General features: G+C 51.5%; 2 protein-coding genes across 2 annotated transcripts in view; one reads left to right on the top strand and one right to left on the bottom strand.

Moving 5' to 3' along the window:
- Window positions 1–15168, bottom strand: part of CSUI_007375 (atp-dependent rna helicase dhx36) — a 20418-nt gene extending 5250 nt beyond the window's left edge. Inside the window, exons 1-13 of the mRNA XM_068067521.1 lie at window positions 10995–15168; window positions 10015–10226; window positions 9371–9433; window positions 8853–8970; window positions 7595–7691; window positions 6609–6706; window positions 5539–6204; window positions 4867–5048; window positions 3781–4351; window positions 2775–3000; window positions 2499–2564; window positions 1989–2149; window positions 745–1056 (exon numbers count right to left, since the gene is read on the bottom strand). Of these exons, the coding sequence (XP_067920505.1) occupies window positions 745–1056; window positions 1989–2149; window positions 2499–2564; window positions 2775–3000; window positions 3781–4351; window positions 4867–5048; window positions 5539–6204; window positions 6609–6706; window positions 7595–7691; window positions 8853–8970; window positions 9371–9433; window positions 10015–10226; window positions 10995–14522 (6300 nt within the window). The 5' untranslated portion in view covers window positions 14523–15168. The remainder of the gene's footprint in view (window positions 1–744; window positions 1057–1988; window positions 2150–2498; window positions 2565–2774; window positions 3001–3780; window positions 4352–4866; window positions 5049–5538; window positions 6205–6608; window positions 6707–7594; window positions 7692–8852; window positions 8971–9370; window positions 9434–10014; window positions 10227–10994) is intronic.
- On the top strand, window positions 14969–18279 carry CSUI_007374 (uncharacterized protein). Its single transcript, XM_068067520.1, has 2 exons — window positions 14969–15819; window positions 17365–18279. Exons 1-2 carry the CDS (start codon window positions 15227–15229, stop codon window positions 17507–17509), a joined length of 738 nt encoding a protein of 245 aa, XP_067920504.1. The 5' UTR covers window positions 14969–15226; the 3' UTR covers window positions 17510–18279.
- The last annotated feature ends 1591 nt before the right edge of the window (window positions 18280–19870 follow it).

The following is a 19870-nucleotide window of genomic DNA, read 5'->3' as shown; positions in this document are numbered from 1 at the left end:
ACTCATGCATCACCGCGCACTACCGTTCCTGAGACGGGGAGTCGAGAGGGATCAGCCGTTGTTCTCGACCAGGTGATTGGAATACAACGCCGATAACGAAGCACGGGACCCGTGTGAAGGGGAAAGAGCGAAGAATCAACCTGCTGCTCGGTGTGCGGTCATTCTCTGATTTAGCAGAACTGTGAACAGAAAGACGCTTGCCGTCATCGCGAGATAAAAACAACACTGCGCACAGACAAAAAGACTTCTTTAGTTGATCTTCCACAAGGAACACGGATACATTCCGAGGAAGTTTTCCTACGCCTCTCTGCTAGCCTGCAAAATCAGCTGTCTCTTTTTGCCGCCCGCAAATAAGATAACCACAAGGACACATAGACGTGGACGTACGGTGAAGGGATACGTGAACGCAGATAGATCCCAAGGTGTGTTCTAGCGTAAAGAAGAGGAGAGCAAACAACAGCATCAGCACCCGGACAGATTTACAGTGCATGTACGTACGCACGAGCAATCAATACTCAGCGACAGCAATTTCCCGTCATCCAAAGAGCGTTCCAAGTAATGACCGCCTACAGATGAGCTCCACGACCACACGTGTGAACACACGTAACCACCAGCGTGCAGAGCCCGAGGAAGAAACAAATACCCTAGAAGGTAAAACTGCGCTTGCTAGAGAGCGCAGCTGTCCAGTACGGGCGCGCCGGTCTCTGCTCACGCGGGACCGGCACGCTCGTAGTGTCTCTGTACCTGAGGATACAAAGCAGCCCCTACGAGAGCGCGGAAGAGAGACAGTTGTCTGATGTCTTTTAGCATGCCCACAGGGCTAGAGAGGCCATTGCCGGGAACCCCGTCCATTTGCCTAGCTGAAGTATGCCGGGTGGTAACTGGAGACTGCTGTTGGTGGTAGTTTCTACTGGTGCACCTTCCTCTCTTTCTCTCGTCCGAAGGGCCGACTGAGACAGTAAAAGGGAAATTGCTTTGCGGCAGACAGGAAGTATCCCTCTCGTCTTCCTTGATGGAGGAAACACAGAAAGAATCAAGTCCTGCATCCAAGAGCGCCTGCATGCCCATAGGAAAGAAATTGTGGAAGGGAAATTCGGTGGGACCGAAGAGAACGGGGGGCTGGCACACGGTAGACCTCCGGTCTTAGGTACGCATGCCAGGTACCCTCGTGTCTAAGACTCCTAATTACGTCGTGAACTCGGCGTGGCGGATTCTGCTGATTGAGTCCTCGGTGCTCAAGCACCTACCCACCAACGCACGGCCACTGTATACGATCCCGTGAGGCGCCTGTCACCCGAGTCGTGCTCATGACAATAGTGAACACGCAGATATATGCCCAAGAAACCTGTACCCATGAAGAAAAGCCTTCCGAGCTGTCAGCCAGCCACGACGCCTTGAAAAACTGAACTCTTTTGGGTCACGCCAGTGAAAAACACTCACGCCAATGCTGCTGATCCGTAGGAGTTTCTACCTTGGAACTGATCAAAGGAAAAGTGAAGTGCGACGAAGGGTCTGAGGACGACCTTGTAATCACTTTAGAATAAGTACACACACTGGCCTAACAAGAAAAAAAACGACAGCAGCCTTTTGGCGGGATACTTCTCCATCGCTCTACATCTTCCTTTCCCCCCTTCCCTGAAGCAAGACAAGTTCTTTGCGCTTACTCTGTGCTTCGTTTCGATGTATGCTCACTGAAAAAAAAAGCTAGGGTCTCCACACACCTCAACTTGCGGTCACTACTTGACACGCGCACAGGCCAAACTCATACCTTCGACACGGCTGGTACAACATTTCATTTCAATGTCCTCGCTAACGCAAGTACACGAAACCACACGTCCAGGGCGGTGGACACGCGTGAATTACTGTAAGTGCGTTCTTTCACGCCTAAACCTCGGATCGAATATACCGACTTTGTGAAAGACAGACAGAGCCACATGGATCTTCTGCTCCATCAGCCGCCAAACACCTGTACAGTGCCCCAGACTGACTCCCTGAATGTGTCTCCTTGTGTCTAGAACATTTTCAATGGCTCGGATGTCCAAACAGTTCAAAGTCGCAAAGCGCGCGGCCTCTCCTTTTCCCGAACGACGCCTCTCCTCGTATCCAGCGACGGCATGCCACAGTGCAACGTGGTCGCTTCCTGTGTCGCCTTACAGATGAAAAGACACACTGGAAAACTCTCACGTGTTCGGCGGAGGAAATGGAAGTCGCCCTTTCCCGTCATGTCTTGAAGAAGACCGCAGCATTCACGACAACGAACGGTACACAAAAACCCTTACTACACCCATGCATCTGCTGGTTCTACAGGAATGCGAATTCAGGACCGAAAAGCTTGTCTTCACCTTGTAGTTGGATACGCCATTGCGAGTCGTTTCTGAACGGCGAAGTAGGTGCTGAGTTGAACTCACCGGGAGAACTACTCGAACGCTCAAGACAGGCTTCTAAGCAGTGGGAACCGCTCTTAAACAGATGCTGGTCTTTCACTGCAGATCACCCACCTTTGCCGCGCGCACACTCTCTTATTAGCATTTGGAGTCGATTTGCCAGCTTCCACAGAAGAGGTACTAAAGACAAAGAGGAGGCGAAAGAAACATGGCCTGGGACACAACCGGAAAGCTGGAGCGAATGAGCAGGTAACTAAAGCCGACAGGTGCTCCCCAGAGTTCCCGTGCTATGAACTCTGTGAACAAACTCATATCCTGTTCTTGCTGCGCTGCTGAAAAGCAACCTTGGCGATACATATGGTCTCTTTCGAGAAATGTGCAAGCGCGTACATGCAAGTTTCCTTTTAGCTTCGTCTGCTTGTTCTCTTCCGTATTTGAAAGCTGAAAATAGTTGAGTCTTCACATTCAGAATCGCGGCGAGCGTTAGCGTTGTGTCTAGGACTCCGAAGACGGCACCAAGAATCAACAATTTCCCCATGGCCACGTCCACAGGCAAGCGCGACAGTTGCCAGCCAAGAGGGCTCAGCCGCAAGTCATCTTTAGCATAGCCGAGAAGCTGATAAAGAGACAGCAAAGAAAACGATAAAATCCTTATCATTCGACAAGCGAAAAGCTCAGTATTGCTATCTTGTACTCTTTCAGCAAGAACATCAGACTGTTTCCTTCACCCAGCACGACTCCGACTTGCTCGTCCTCATAGATGCTATGTACCACGAGGTCAAGTCTCCAACCGCCTCGACGCATCATGTACCCTTACCGAATGTTCTACTTGTGCTACTGCACACGCCCAGTTCCTCTAATTCCCTCCTCGTACGGCGGTGAGAGAGGGTGCTCGGTTTCGACACCGAGATTGGAGCGAACTAACTTGCCGTGGACGAACTGGAAGAAATAGGAAGGAAGGAAAACAGCTGATACCGAGAAAACGTGTCCGGACTAAGAACGGCCGACTTTTCATGGCTGCTCATGGTCGTCTCCATTTCCGAGCGGAGAGGCCTTTCTTTGGGGAGTTCTTGACAAGCAGTGGCAATCGCGCTACACCAAGTGAGAGCGTGAAGCAAGGAGATCTTTGTGTAAGACAAGCAATAAAGGGTACGGCTTAGAAGCCGCACAGAACAAAGGCCAACGACTCGTATCGGCATTCTACTAATTGTGGGCAGCCTACCTTGGGCTGCCCCAAATTAGTAAAATGGCGGTACGTCGGTTACGAGGGGGAGTCGCATCTCATCAGAAAAGAGTAATCTCAGAGCGGAAAAAGCGAACCGAAAACCTGTACTTCCGTGGAAGGTAGACGGGAAAATCGTCAGACAAAATAAAGAGGCAAAGAAGAGAACATTACCTGTTGTTTTTCATCTTCCCGTGCTACTCGTCGCCTTCCCCGCTTGGCACTCTTCCCTCCAGCATGGTCCGTCTTATCCAGCAGTGCGAAGACATCTCCCTTAGGGCGGTACGTATCGGTGACCGTACACACCATACTGCTACAAATACATCCCAGCAGAATGCCATCTGCTTCTCTATCGAAGCTTGTCTTACACCCTTGTGACGGGAACCCCATAGACGGGAAAATAAAGGAGGAGGGATGAGAGAGCGCAGAAGCACATGAAGAAACAGCAGGGGCAAAATAAGACGGCGGAGTAGGCGGGGACTTTATTACCGGGCTCGAAGATGGAGGAGGTTGTGAGGCAGTGTCGCAGGCAGATCGAGATTTCACTATCGATTCTTGCAGTGGAAAACAAGAAGGCGAATCATCAGAAGGACACTGGCCCTCTGGGGCGGCATCGATGACTGGAAAAGGGTGATCAGAACGTTCAAGAGCTTGAATAGCCCGTAGGTGCTTCAAAGCCGCACAGATTCGCAAAGCGTCAGGGGCATCTAGGGCCTCAGCAAGCAGGCGTGCCGGGTGATCGAGTCTGCACAGGGGACGAGGACAAAACAGCGAGCAGACTGGAACACAAGCCTAGGGACTCCGCGTTTATGTCCGGGGTGCCTATTCAGTCATTCTTCATGTCTGTCTAGCTTTTTTCTGTATCACCCGTTCTACCAGCTGGTATTCAAAAAGTACGGAGCATGCGGAGTGAAGTAGACACTTCAAGACGAGGCTGACGCGTCCAGAGCTGCTGTAGTATATTAAAGGCTCTCTTACATAGGTGAGCCACTCTCTCTAGTCTGCTTTCCCTGCTGTGAGGATCCTGCCGGAACAGCCGCCCCCGAAGTGAGGGCTTGCCCCCGCGTATTTCGGCTGTAGATGACATCCACCTGGTGCAAAACGAGAGTGCAAGTTTTCGCTTGTCAACCTCAGTGGTTTCTTCTTCCAGTCTATGATGCTGTCCTCCCGGCGCAAGAAGTCTCTCCTGACTTGCAGTGAGAAGAAGATCTGACCACTAGAGAGAGAAAGAAAGGTCGCACTAAGAAGGTGACGCCGTACCGGAGAGCGAAAAGCTGCAGACAGATTTCTTCAAGCGGAGTCACCAGAATTTCTGGCTGCATGTGGTCTTCCATTTTCTTCTCAAACGTCCAAGTCGAATAAAGGCCGAAATACAAGCCTGGCGCAACGCGGCCGGCACGTCCTTTCCTCTGTTGCGCGTTAGCCTTCGTTACCCACACGTCCTGTGCGTCATACAAAGAATCTACACAACACTCGTTATATGCGGACATGGACATATCTATATGCGGACATCCACAACAAAGTAGAGAAATGCATACGGGGAGATAGAGGTATAATACAAAAGAAGAACCTCGTTGCTTTTCCTTTGTTACCTTCGTTTCCCAGCCAAGTTAAGGAGATATGAAAGACTAGCAACAAGTCACGCCGGCGGAGTCGACGCAAATGAACGGTGCTGAAGATAGATGCGACGGAGTTCGGGACCGGGCAAACGCACGCACAAACTGAGATGAGAAAAGGCCACTGTAAAAAAGAAGCTGACAAGAGAAGAAAAGAGAGAGGAACGTTCATCAGCTGAGCACGTCCACAATATCTATATCTATATATATATATATATATATATATATATGTACGGATAGCGTGAAAGTGGAAAGACATGATAGGTATCCATACGGAGAAAAAGGGAGAGGACGGAGTTTCTTTCACCACTCATACCTTGACTGTGGAGAGACGAGAAGCACTGTGGAATGATGTGGTCCGATGAAGTCCCGTGTCTATGACAAAACTGATGTCCTCGATGGTGATCGAAGTCTCTGCAATGTTTGTCGCCAAGACAACTTTTCGTTGTCCAGCAGGGGGTACAGAGAATGCCCTTCGCTGTTCATCCATGGGCACAAAGGAATGAAGTAAAACAACAAAGAATCTGCTGGTACCTCTTCCCCCAGACTCCCTGTCGCCACATCGTTTACCCGCATCCACGACTGTCTGTCGCTCCCTAAGAACTTGAGAACATTTCTTCAGTTCTGCCATCCCAGGAAGGAATACAAGAATTCCTCCCCCTCCACCTACACGGCTGAAAAGCTCTTGCGGAGACATGCTAAAAGCTTCAATAGCTTCCCTTATCCCTATCGCTTGACTGCTGGAGGTACACTCGAACGAACACGTAGGCGCGGAGCGTGACGAAGAAGAGGAGGAACGCGACCTCGCCGACAGGGTTCTGGAATGACAGCACTCATCAATCCAAAGAATCAAGTCGACGATTAGATCATAATTGATTTCTTTCTCATTGTACTTCCACAGATCCTCCAGGAGACGACGAGGGAGAGAGGCGTATGGTTCGTGATTACGAAGGGAGGATTCTTGTTCAGCAGAAAGACTATTCTGAAGGCAAGCAGCAAAGAAGGTCCGAGGCATGCGGACCAGCATAAATGCGAATACACATGAGGCAGTAGTAGCATGCCCCATCCTAAATGCCCATCCAGCACCTACGTTCCCCCCACGCAGGCGTACGCACGAGCGTCCTTGCAATATGCTGCGTCCCCTGCCCCCTTTAGGGCTAGAAAGACAGCCACCCTCACATCAAATACAGCAACGATACGTAGACGAAATAAGCGTTTAGCAAGAATGACGAAGAATCAGTTTTAGCCCGCTACTGAAACCTTCGAGTGATGTATGTGTCTAGACAGAGGAACCGACTGTGTTCAAAAGAAAACAGAATACCAGCGAAAACGACGCCTTTTGAAGCCTCGCCTTGGATACGGGTCGTTGCAACCTCGCCTCCTCACCAGTCTTCTATCAGGCCGAAGAAAAGGAAGCCGGATGTCATGCTTCGTGACGTGCAGAACATTCTGGAGAAAAAGTGTGGTAACAGGGTATGTCCGACCTGTAGGTAACCAAGTGAAAGACAGCAAAGTAATCTCCAGGGGAAAGCCTGACTCTTCTTCGGAAAAACTCAAAATTCCGCGGGCCTCAATATATTCGAGCATCAAGCGTTTAACAAAGCAACTGTGAAGAGACTGAGAGATCATCGGTTCACGGTATGCTCCCAAAAATGCTATATAACTTAGCCTTGACATGATTATCGCTATCCATCCCTTACCATATGCCGCTCACAAGAAGCTAGAACCAAGCTTGTCTCGGATATCAACATCCCTAGTAGAACAGTACTAAAACATTGGTAGTCTTCTCGCTGGCGATCGACAGGAGAGTGATTGCATGACAATCGCCGGTACACACACAGGACCTCAACGTTCACCGCGAGGACATCCTAAAAGAAACGTGACGGATGTTTGTGTGAACGGAAAGATGCCGTTAGTGGGTCTGTAGCCATTCAAACAAAGTAATACATGCACATTTAGGTGCAGTACAAGGAAACCCCGTAGATAGAGTGAAGCGTGCTAGATATGCCTCTCTCTCCTTTGCCTTCTCATTAAACAAGCGAGCATGCGAGCGTTCCATGCACAAAAGGGACTGTGAACCTTCGGGGCTGGAACGCTTCGTGCCTTCCCTAGAACTCGGACTTGTAGAGTCTGTTGGGAATGGGTGAGCTGAAGAATCACTTTGACAGTGTGCTCAGCAAAAGCCAGTTAAACCTCAAAAGCAGGTAGTAGACGATGTCTTTCCCTCTCAAGTTCATAAGATATAGAAGAGACTGCTGCTTCTGTATCGCTTTCCCTAGGACAGGACAGATACCATCTCTCCTCCGGCCAAACAAGCTGTCTTTCTTGAGAAGGCACCGCAGGGAACCGCTTTTTCGTTTGCCCAGTCGCACCTTTGACATGGATGATCTTGACATTCTCTCCAAAGTAATTTGCAAATGTCTCCGCATTGATTGTAGCAGACATGAGAACAACACGCAGGGTCGGTCTCTGAGGGTAACATAAGAGAAGGCGACCTGACGGAAGAACACATCCTTCTCCTGTGGATGCAACAGAACATGGAGCAGGACTAAACACGACGAAAAAGTGCAAGACGTGACAAGTTTACACGATGATGACAAAACGCGCAAACGAGTACTGATTCATATCGAAACACCATGCAAAATATGCGAAAGAAAGGAAACAATTGAGGAACTCCAAGAAAGAGTGGAAGTCAAAGGGAGGAAGACGCGTGTACAGTTGAAGTACAGACTTTTCTATGAAGAGAGTTACACAACGACAGAGAAGCAACGGAAAGTGCTTAGGTTACCTGGAGACAGACAGCGCTCAGCTGGAACAGGGTGAGGACTCTATCGTCTGTTACGAAGTGTACGAGTTGAGACGTGAGGTGGGTGCAGGCGCGTGCCGGACAATACAGTTGAAAAACTGTTGCCTCGGAGAAGCGTCTGCCAGTGTGAGAAGTGTTCGCAGAGGTGACAAGAGCAGACTCTTCGTCGATGCGAAGAAAAGAGGGAATGGACCCAACATGCCTTCAGTGTTTTTCGAAGCCACGCGGACCTGACACTAATGCAAGCCTACCATTGGAGAGACCGACATACGTACGGCTAGTTTTGTCGGAAAACAACAAAATTGGTACCACGAGTCAACGATCTCAAAGCTGGGCTGCACACCCCTTCAGCGGCCCAATCCATAGTACAAAGAATCACGAGTGGACTGACTGTAGAGCAGCAACCTTTCAGGGTAACCGTATAGTAGACAAGCGGGTGCCTGCATACCGCAGACGTTCACCAACAGGGAGAGCGCCATCACACTCCAACATTCTCGTTCCATCCTTTGCCCGCCCCTGCGCATGCGGGAAGGAAGGTGAACGGTTTTTCTCGTGGCGCGATCGGCTTGGAAAGGCAGAGCATCCCCTGTAATAGTGTTGTACCCTGTCAGGAATGTGAGGTTGACGAAGGGAAGAAAATCGCACCTCCGAGCAACACCTGATATTAAGCGGGCCGTCCCCTTTTCAGGGTAAATACTTCAGCTACCTAGTTCTCGCTTGGCTGCGAACATGGTAAGGACGTCTTGGTCTACTGAACCTCCTCTTTCGCCCACCTTCAACTTCAAGTACAGCTTCTAACTGTAAAGAAAATGCTCAGGTCTTACCGTAGGTAGAATGCGCTTGACAAGAACAAGAAGGACGTCAGTCTGCAAGTCTCGCTCGTGGACTTCATCGATGAAGAGATGCGTTACAGTTTCCAGTCTCGGCTGGCTTTCCATCATTCTGAAAGGCGAGAGATGCAAGACGACACAGACAGAGGAGCCGGCCAGGGATCATGAGGAAGAAGAAGCAGACTGAGCTTCGGTGAAACAAAGACACCGACATGGAGAAAAAGGGCAGTATGTCCTGCGCATGAAGTATACCGCCCCAGGAACTGGAAGGAAGATGGCAAATGCAGATCACGCCACACGAGAACATGCGACCAGCAAGACTGTGACCATGCACGCGAGCACACTTACCCACTTATAGCTGAGCCCTTTACTGCAGACGCAAATACACGGACGCAGAGGCTTTCGATTGCCTTATCAAACGGAAGCAGTGTCTCCACTGAGGGGGTACCACTTTGCTGCAAAATTTGTATATACAGACGACATCTTTCACAAGTACACGCACGCTCGCCTACCTCAGCAGCACACCCGTGGTGCACACCAGCAGCCGCGTGTCGGGTCCACGCTTGCCTTCCATTCTGCGCATAAGGGGGAAGAAGAGCCCAGGTTCCAGGAAAGTCTTGCAACGAGTCGGAAACAGCCTGTTTTCCACACGCCTACAACGTTTATGGTTTAGCAACAAACCAGCCTTTCGAGAAAATACATGGCCTGCTGCAGGCGACACAAAGCTCCTATGTGCGACCCTGACGTAGCGAAAGGCTCAAAAACAATGTATACGGTTCAGACAGTGCCTACAAGACATATGTTTCACTGCAAAAAGTTGGGGAAGGATCGAGAGCACCTGCTTTGGAGGAAGTACGAGAAAAATTTGCTCCGTTCACCAAACTCACGAAAAACCCTGAATAAGACGATGTGCGAAAAACAATCCGCACTAGCTGGTATGTGAAACGAAGCTTTCTTCGACTCTCTAGAGACATTACTAGGTCGATATCCGAAAGGTGCTGTGGCATTCTTGCGCCGCACGTAACTGAACGGGGAACAAGTGAATAGGTGTCCTTGTCTCCGGCACCCATTAAGAAGGGGCGCGCTACAGAGATACGAAGCGAACGTGAATCAGACTGAAGACTCCAGATCGCCGTGCAGTCACCCGTCTCGTTACCTTATCTGATAACCAACCGTCCCTCCAACTCGGCCTTTCTCGCTCATCTCTTCTCCAATACGCTCAGCCACAGAGATAGCGCAGATTCGTCGAGGCTGTGTAACGACAATAAAGCAGGCCGCGGCCTGGCCCTGTTGCAGGAGATGCTCGAAGGCATACTGCGGAAGCTGTGTCGTTTTTCCGCACCCCGTCTCACCACATACCACGAGGACCTGCATAACGTAGACCCACAAGCAAATACTACTACTTACATATATTGTAAGAGTGGCATTTCAGAATCTCATCCCCCGCAATGTAGGGCGAAGCGAACTGCGAACAAGGCGGTTTTGCACACTCGTACGCCGAAATCAAAACACACCAGAGTAATCCGGCCCACGACCAAAACCAGAGAGAGCTTCAAGGGAGTTTCAGAAAACAAATATCAGATCTCGAACTGAGATGTCTCGATCCGGATGCGGAAGCAACGGCTACGCAGCGGAGGGTCTGTCACTGAGCTGTCCCAGCTCCATAACTTGCCACCGGCAAGACAGAAAATGCCCGCGCAGTTCGGAAAAAGCCGGACAACAAGAGCCCTCGGACTGTGCATTGAACGTAGAATTCGGCGGCAGCTATGGTTCGCCTACCGCTAACGCCGTGAAGAGAAACATAAATCTGCACAGAACAACATGAGTACTTGACTGATTTCCACGCAACCGCATCAAGAACGCGAATTCCCTCCTGACGTTGTCCGGGGAACGGGTCCCGCAACATGCCAAGCCTTTTAGATTCGTCCCAGTGAGACTCGAGAGGGAGAAATGACTCTTATTTCACTACTCGTGAGTGCTTTCAAAAACACACCCCTGAGTATAAAGCCAGGGGAAGCGGTACAGTGCATTCGCCTATCATGTATACTGTGCTCCAGTCGCCCTAGACACTTTAGCCCCCCTCCTGCAGTTGTTTCCTAGGGGGCCTTCTTGCGTTGTCATTTTTCACTGCCCCACCTGTTGCCGTTGCAGTCCTTGTAGAAATTCCTCCCTGTAGGCGTAAACTGGAAGCTCTCGGCGTTTCTGTTGGAAAGGATCGGCCCTCCTTTCCCATGCACTCCGCAACTCTTCACTCGCTTCCCGGGTGGCCTGCACAACGTCAGACAGTCGCTTCTGATCTTCTGCCTGTAGCTTTTCTAGGAGACCCTTGGCTACTCCTACGAGTTCTCCTTCTTCAGGTTGTTCTTTCTCGCCTAGCTGATGTCCTCCGGGGAGCTCTCGCGTCTCCCGGGAGCCGTTGTCTTCTTCGTCGTCGGACGAAACGTCGTCCTCTTCTTCGTCGTCGGACGAAACGTCGTCCTCTTCTTCGTCGTCGGACGAAACGTCCTCCTCTTGTTGCTCCGTTGTTTGAGCAGCCTCTTCTGTTTCCTCTTGTTCCTTCTCTTGTTCAAGCAGAGCCTTCAGGTACGCTATTCGTGCCGCCCGAGATTCCGCAACCGCTGCGGCCTCTTCCTTTTGCTTTTCTAAGCGGTCTTGAGTGCTTGTCACTACCGTTCCAAGACTGTCCGTACGTCGTCGAGTAGAAGGCGATGTCCAGCGGGAACTGATTTCTTCCAGTTCACGTTTACTCTTATTGAGTAGGGTGAAGAAAGTGCTGGTTGGTTGAGATTGCCGGGCTCCTGCTATCGTCGCACATCGTGAAGCTGCCGCAGCCTTTGTTCGTGTGACCCCGGTCAGATGCACGGTTTCCGAAGCACTATCAGCGGTTGAGGAAACTGTGGAACAGTTGTCTTGTCCGCCGTCAGATTTACCCCACCAGCGTAGACTCGGACGCATGAGACTAGCGACATCTTCGCTCTCTTCTGGTGCGTCCTCCGATCCGATAGCTATCTCTTGTGCTTTCCCTGCTGCATCATTACAACTCACAGTGCAGTGCTCTTCTCTTCTCTTCTGTGTCTCTACAGCTCCTGTCCCTTCCAGTAATAGACCCCCACAGCAGCTGCACTGATCGTAGTTCCCCTGCTGAGCTTTTCTGTCTCCGCCGGTGTGTTGATCATCATTGAGCAAGGGGTGTCTGCCGCCTCCGGGCGCCGGACCTACCTGGCAATCTGAGTGGGCCTCAACCATTTTCGACCGCTCGTGTACCTCTTTCCTCTTCTCCGCAATTTCTTCTCCGTGCGAGCACTGTATGCTTCTAGACCACTCCTGAAGAAGTGAAAGCCACTCAAAGAGCATAGGGCCGTGTCTCCAACTGCGCATACTGCGAGACAGAAGCTCTACAGTTACCTGTCTTCGTCGGGAAATGCATGCGGCAGGATGTCTCAGCCATAGCAGAACAGGCGGGTGGGCAGGATAGGTCCAGGTCACTCTTTCATTGTCCTGCCTTCTGTCCGCGTCCCGTGAATGCTCTGCCTCCTGCCCCATGCTGGAACTTGAGCTCCTACTAGCCGATCCCGTATAGAGGTATACAGCTACGGAGCATGTAGGATCTACGTCAACCTCAATGACATGACTTCGGTGCCGAGGAAACATTTCTGACGGATTCTCCTCTACCACCTTGTGTGACTGATATCGCGACAGGGCCTGCGTGAAAGAAAGCGGGGAGAAATGCCTAACGGCGTCGTCTCCGAATATAGCACGCAGCGCTAACAATTCCTCTTCCAGATCTGTCTCCGCCGCTTCCGCTGAATGATCCTCGAGCAACTCAGTACCTCCAGTGAAACTCCATGGAAGGGCCGGAGCAAAGTTCTTCGAAAGTGGTGGTTGCACAGAGAAATTGTTCACATTCGGATCTGCCGTTGCCAAGACACGAAGCAAGACCGTGGAGTACACAGATTCGACGTCTTCAGTACTTCGCGGTTGCTTCAGGTTAGCGTGGAGGTAATCTGCACTTGCTGTAGCCGAGCTAGAGGGAGAAGCACGCGTGCCTGTCCCGCCGGGATGAAGCGAAGGGCCGCGGCTACAGCCTGGAGAACTCAGAAATGTCGAGCCGGCTATATGGTTTTGTGTGAACTCCGTGAGGAGACATGTCAAGTCAATCTTGCGAATCCCTAGAGATTCCAAGGAGACAAGAAGAGCAGGTGGCCATGTATGGTCCTGAGCCGATGCTTCGTTGTCAACCGCCCCCTCCGTTACTTGATGTGTGCGGAGAAGAGACGTGTTCAAATCACCCTTGCCGTGATTTTCACTGCTGCTTCTCTCCCCGCCTTGTATCTTCTTCTGGGGTTGCTCTTGTCTATACGACATCTCTAGCAGTCTAGCATGAAGAATGCGTTGATGTTCTTTTCGTAACTGTAAGAGAGCTTTAGAGTCCCTGAAAGGCTCTGGTAATGTTGCACCTCCTCTCTTCCATAAAGACGCTTCGAGATTTCTTGCGGCTTTTTGTAACTTCTCAGCTTCTCTAGCTACAGCGCACTGCCGGTCATCGAAAAGACGGACAGTTGGCTGCATTAGAACCTCTACAGCACCCTCTCCGGCGGCCGCAGAGGCACAGATAATTTCTACACATGTGCGCAAGAGATGCCCAACAGCTCGCAGCTTCACCTTCTGTCTCTTATGATCTTCCTTCTGTTGCCGGGCTAATATGGATCGTCCCACAGGAGTAGACCCATCAGAGGACGCTTTTTTGTTCCTTGAAGAAGTCTTCCTGCTATTCTCGTCTGCACACAGTGGCTCGTCCTCAAAAGAAGGGAAAAGGGACCTCATCTGATAATGGCGCACCACTCGACAACACGCGAGGCAGTTTAGAATTTCGTCGCCTTCAAATCCAAGCCCCTCAAGACGTGCACGCGTCTCTCGCTCAACAGAACACCAGAAGAGTGCAGTTTCATCTCTCTTTCGTCTCATTTCCTGTGAGATACAGCCTGTGCCCGCGGCAGATACAAAGGAAACTGACGTGGAGCAAGCACTCCGACTTCCGTTGGGAAGTGACAGAAGCGGTGAGTCGGAAGGAAATCCTATTGCGAGGGAAGAAGAACGTCCACCAGTGGTGTGCGGGGATGAGACACAAACCAACGACGATGATGGTAGTACCGGTGGGTATGGGGAGGAGCAAGTTGAGAGCGAACTAGAACTCTGACCATCCCTCTGTACATCGGACAAGGCATGGAACTCCATCGATATGCTACGTTGAGGGTCCTCAAACCCGGAAGCAAGGACGCAGTGACTACCCACGAATGTCGGCTCCTCGCCTCTCGAGGGCACACCGCAAGACGGGGTCAGACAGCCTCCGGCCAGGACTCTTTCATTTGCTGTCAGGGCAAGAGTAGCGCATGGCGTGAGCCGACAGAAGCCGGAAGAAGTCTCTCCTGTACGAAAGGCACGACGCTCAGCAGCCGCAGCTGCGCTACCAGACATCCGCGGTTGTGTGAACCTAGACCGAGAACTCTGGAAAACAATGGCTGACTGACGACTGTCTTCGTAGACCGTCCTTGTCCCAGCAGAACAAACAAATGAAGAGGATCCCCGGACTCTACTCGTTTCTCCTGTCTCCCCTCTTCTGGCCGCACGCGAGCTGCCCCGGCCCCGTTGACGGTTAGGACCCATCGCGGGAGAAGGAGAATGCGAAGACTCTACTCTTGACCGGACGAAAGGTGACACAAGAGATGGGTGACACCGTGAACCTAATGTGGCTGCCGAACGGCGGTCGATGTATTACAGCAGCAGAGGAGGTGAGGGCGAAGACCCGCCAACACACCTGTTGTGCGTGCCTGCGATCCTCCCGTAATCAATGCGGAAACCAGGTATGACAACCAAAGAAGGACGAAAGAAACCGATCTTCTTGGCAGCAGAAAGCCCTTGTTACCGCTGTGAGCTCTTCGCTCAAGTTCCACGTAGCTGCACAGTCGGAATGTACTCAAACGCAACGCCAGCGAGACGAGACACTCACAGCCCGTCAAGCCACTAGATGGTAGATGGCGAAGAGAGGTGGCGCGGTCGTCGCCGCCACCTCGTAGTGACTGGTATGTATTGGAGCCAGGACATAACAGTGATTTCGGTACAGTAAGAAAGATGATAACTGTTACCAGTTTGAGCATCGACTGCGTGCTGCTCCGTCCCAGCACGGAGGCAGCTGATACTTGACATTGTGCAACAATAGAGCCGCCAAGGCCAACCGTCTCACTGCAGACACCGACACACTACGTCGGAATGGAGAACTATGGTGTTGCGGGGTCTCTGTCTTCTGAAGAACGTCTCCGGTGAAACGTTGTAGGCCAGTTCGCTCTCGGCAGTGCTGGGTCCGCCTTCGCATGCAAAACGGATCAAGCACGCCCGCCCATAAGGAGTGTCCTCAGATTTTCGTTGTGCTAGGCACGCGGTCGCCTATCACACTTTCCTCTTTCTTGTCGCCGACCTTTGCACCTTCGTCGCCTCAGCCATTTTTGTTGGAGTGCAGCGTGGCCATCCCAGCTCACCACTTAGGGCCCCGGATTCCGGACAAGTCTGTGTCACGTTTTGTCTTCGTTGCGTCAGCTGCTTCTGTGCTTTTAAAAGCTGTAGTTTTTCCCTCTGATTGTTTCTTTCGACTGGCAGCGCTTCGTAGAGGTCTCGTTAGCTTGTCTCGGAGCCACATTTTGCTGGGCCTACAGAGCCGCGGACATCTCTGGTCCGAGTGCGGCCCGCTGTACGGGGGGTCTTCCACATGCACACTTCTTGCATTCCACTTCTTTTGTTGCGGTTCGCTCCTCTACTGTCACCCACTCTTTCTTGCACCAGCGATCTGCGTGCAGGAGGAACCGGGATTCCTCGGAACCGGGAGATGGCGGGGCAAGCAGATAAGAAAAGGCAGCAAAAGGCCGCCAGCTACTTTCAAACGCATATGCTTGGAGTGGGGATTTCCACGGTGAGTCTCTTCTGCTCCTCGTACCTGGACTCCTGTCCCGACACACGAGTTTCGACGGCCTGTGTTTCCCTGTGCTCCTTAGTCGCATTTAAGCGTTTCCAGCTGTTGCCGCGACCGCAGGACGTATATATATCCTCTGTTACAGCTACGCTATCCGGACACATGCTGCACCTCATATGTGGCAGAGTCTCCTCAGAGGGGTAGCCAGGTATGAGCGAGGCACGCCTGAGCGTGTGTCGCCTCATCAACAGAAAGCAACGAACTGCTGGTGATACTGAGGGAAGCGTTTCTCGTTAACGCGACAACATACGAACCTGTTAGCCCTTTCCCAATAACTCCTCCTTATAAGTCCAGCGGTGGCTGACCTATCTTTCGTCTCTTCTTTCTTCTCTTCCGAAGTGCGAGGCGCACACAGTTCTTCGCTGATGACTTTCTACAGTGTACATTCACCACCTTAGTTCTTCGCACTAGTTGAAAGCTGAGTAGCTGTCTGGTCAGAGAAGACAGAGTTTACACTTTCAGTAGCTTCACATGCTCAGCAAGTTGTTAGCTGGTATGATAGGTTGGGCGCAGGATAGCTGCGTAAATACGCGTATACGCCGTCATGCACGTCAGCAGTTTTCCCATGTACTTGAGCGCCAGGTAGTCGTGGGCATTAAACCCATCTTTCGGTTGCCCATTGTGGCCAGGCTTTGACTTGCAGTACCTCCTGGTACTAAAATATTTAGTAGCGGTGGAGCACATAGTTTCTCTTCCATAGTCCACGGCACGGAGGTTCTCAATCCGCACTATGTTTTGTAGCTAGTTGCTCAAGAATACATCTCCATGTTGATACGCCCGGCTTCTGCACGGTGTCGTCCACACTCTCTGTCAACGTATGTGAGTCGTTTGCTCAGTATACACGGGATACCCATCATTTCATTAACCCTCTCAACGTACTCAGGAGGATGTTGGTTACATCTGTCGCACTCGGGATGCACGCTGTAGGACAGAAACGCTTAAGTGTGAGAGGTAGTGAGTAAGAAAAAGGGTACGGGAAAAAAAAAGATGTGCTTCGCAGCACACCGGAAGCCGGGCCTACAATCCTGGCTCGTCAGGTCGTCGACCGCGTCCCGCCGTCGACTGGCCATCCCTGCCTTCCAGAAGTCGCAACGTTGGCGCTCTGCCGCCAGCGCGTCTGCGTCCCGGAGCAGTCAGAGGACTAACCAGTGGCATCTTTGCTGGGTGTGAGCAGTGCCTCTGTTCAGGTATGTAGTTTTGGTTGTCCACAGGAGCAGGTACATATACCTTACGTACAAACATGTTTCCCAACATGCGTATTCAGGCTTCCAGCAAGAATGAATACACCGAGACTGTCAGACATGTCACGAGACTGTACTCCGTGCAGACCAAGAATGCTCTAAATTTCTAATCGGTTCTCCGGTCACCGTCTTCTCAAGTCTCTGGAATACGCGTGTCGGCTGCGACGACATAAACGGTGCTGTTGAAGCTTCACTCGCCTCGCGTTTCGTTGCTTGCTGTCTCTCCGTGAATGCTTCTTTTCAGGCACTTTTTCTTTGTTTTCGCGCGCTGCTGTTCAAGAATAATTTCCCGTCTTCGTTCGTCTCCAGCTTTCCTTTTTTGGGATGGTGGGAAGGCTCGTGGCTTGCAGCAACATATGCCTTATACTATAGCACGTATTCGTCTATAACCAGCAGCTTATTGCTTGGGGTTCCCCACTCCCTGGCCACAGATTTTTTTCTCGTCGCAGCCGCTTCCCAAATAGCGGGAGGCGTTCATCCTAATGGATGGCTATTGTGGATGGTTGTGCCGGCCTATGCGATATACAAGGTCGTCCGGCATATTCTCGATTGGGTCTTTACTCCCGATGAGCCCCCTGAAGATAGTCCTGCAGCAGCTGCCTTGAGAAAGAAGGAAGAAAAACTGCAGAGAAAAATCCGAAGCGGCAGGGTCGCTGTCATCCGCTAAAAAGTACTAGCCGTTTCTCCTCTTGCACGTACTGACACGCGTATATGTAGATAGATATATATATATGTGTATATTTATAATGACCGCGTTAATCTCACGCCTGCGGTACACGTTGTGCCAGCTGCGGAAAGTCACCAGATAAGTGCCTGATCTAAGGTATTTTCGTCGGCGGCGTCACATCCGATGCGGACGGGTTAGGCTTCCGTGGGGGCGGGAAGGGGTTGGGCGCACTCGGGGACACTGTGATCATCCTGCGGTCCCAACATTGTCCGGACAGCAGCAGGAACTTCGCCACATGCAGGAGGGTGAGATTTTGTCCGGTCTAGGGCAAAACACCGGACGAGGGGTTAGCAAAAGGTGAAAGCCTGGATGTATCTGTGGATCATCCGTGCTTCACCAGCGTGTTATCTGTGGGCGCCATTGTATCCCTGCGTGGTGTGCACACACTTCAGAAGACTGGAGTCAAGTAACAGAGTGCTGGAAGTAGGCGTCGGTTTTCGCCGTTGACCGCGAGCGGCTCTTGAGTGTGTGTAGACCCGGAGTCGAAAGAGTTGGTGATTTTCTCTCCAAGTATTGGGGTTTAGGCCACTGCCTGCAAGTGTATCAGCGACCGAAAGCCACACCTGCGGGACCCTTTTGTGGTTTTGTTCTGATGCGCTGACATTGACAGGCAGTGTCGCGTCAGGTTTCACAAACTTGCAAGGCCCCAGTCACACGGAAACCAGTACTTCGACTGCACACCTTTTGAGCGACGCTGCGTTACAGCCGGGGTCAGTCGTACGCTGTCGGATCATGTCCACGGGGGAAGCCCAAGCACCCGCTTCACGTCATCTTGAATTAAGAGATGGACGGCGACTAGCTCATCTGTTTTCCGAAAAGAACGTATTGGGGCTGTGACACACTGCAGCGGGACAAGGCCGCCTGATAGTTAAGACGCGCTCGCACACAATTTGCAGCACTGGGTCAAAAGCACCAACCGGACCTCGGGCCCTGAATCCCTGGACTGGGAGTGAAAAACAGAATGGAGTGGGTAGGACAAAAACAACTTGATGACGGGTGTGGAAACGAATCCACTTTTGCTCACCGCGTCACTGGAGTTACGTCGGCAACGAGACCTGCCCGCTGGCAAGATACGATACCATGAGACCCTACAGAATTGCCCATGTGAACTCGATACCGCACATACATTACATTCGAGAGGATCACAGTCTAGTTCACGTATCCTGACTGAACGTAGAACGTGGGTGGGTCCCACTCGTTGTGCCTACGCGTTTCGGTCCTTGGACCGACCAACTGAGCTTGTGATGATACACCACGCGACGACTAGGGCGTCAACTGGAGTCGTACCCTCCCCAAAAATATATACGCGTTACGCATGTATACATCCGCCAGCCTGTCGCGTGTGCGATTGAAACACCATTACGGACGCCGCACGGGAGGTGCAGCGGAAATGATAGTCATCACCGAAAGTACACGCCGACACTGGGGGACATCAGCAGGAGGGCCAGAAAACTCCTCCCGTCTGGAAAATGATCTGCAGTCATAACGAGATGGTTATGTAAATGGAAAGCTACGGTACTTCTCCCCTCCGCGATTGACGGTCCGGAAGCGTCACCAACCCTTACGTTAACTCGCGTGTCGGAATTTTCCACAGTAACAAAAAAGACGGTTTTTTGCGCCAGACTATCAGGCACCTAAACCTACAAGTACTAAGCAGGACAGCTGCACACTGTTCACGGATGCGTACGCGTCACCACACGCCCTCACTAGATAAAAAAAGCTGGCTTTTCCAGCACGTGAACTGGAAGCAGTGGCCGCCACTGACGCCCCACGGCGCTATGCCTCTCCCAGTCACAACGAGAAACACGGCTCTCCGCTGCATGTCAGCGCACGCACCCTCTGCCTCTAGTTCCCCACAAACCACACACAGCTCTGCAAAAGCCGAGTGTCGTGGTACAACGAATGAGAATTTCACTCTCACCCGTCACAGCACGCACGAACAGACATCCGACCAACTTGAAAGTTCGGAAAAAACAATTGGCCGCAGTTGCCTTTCTGCTGATCGGCTTGGAAACTGTCCTGC

Source organism: Cystoisospora suis (genome assembly GCF_002600585.1).
Source record: "Cystoisospora suis strain Wien I chromosome Unknown contig_3889, whole genome shotgun sequence".
NCBI classification, from domain to species: Eukaryota; Apicomplexa; class Conoidasida; order Eucoccidiorida; family Sarcocystidae; genus Cystoisospora; species Cystoisospora suis.
Note: the sequence above shows the minus strand (reverse complement) of the source record. Positions and strands in the feature narration are given on the sequence as shown.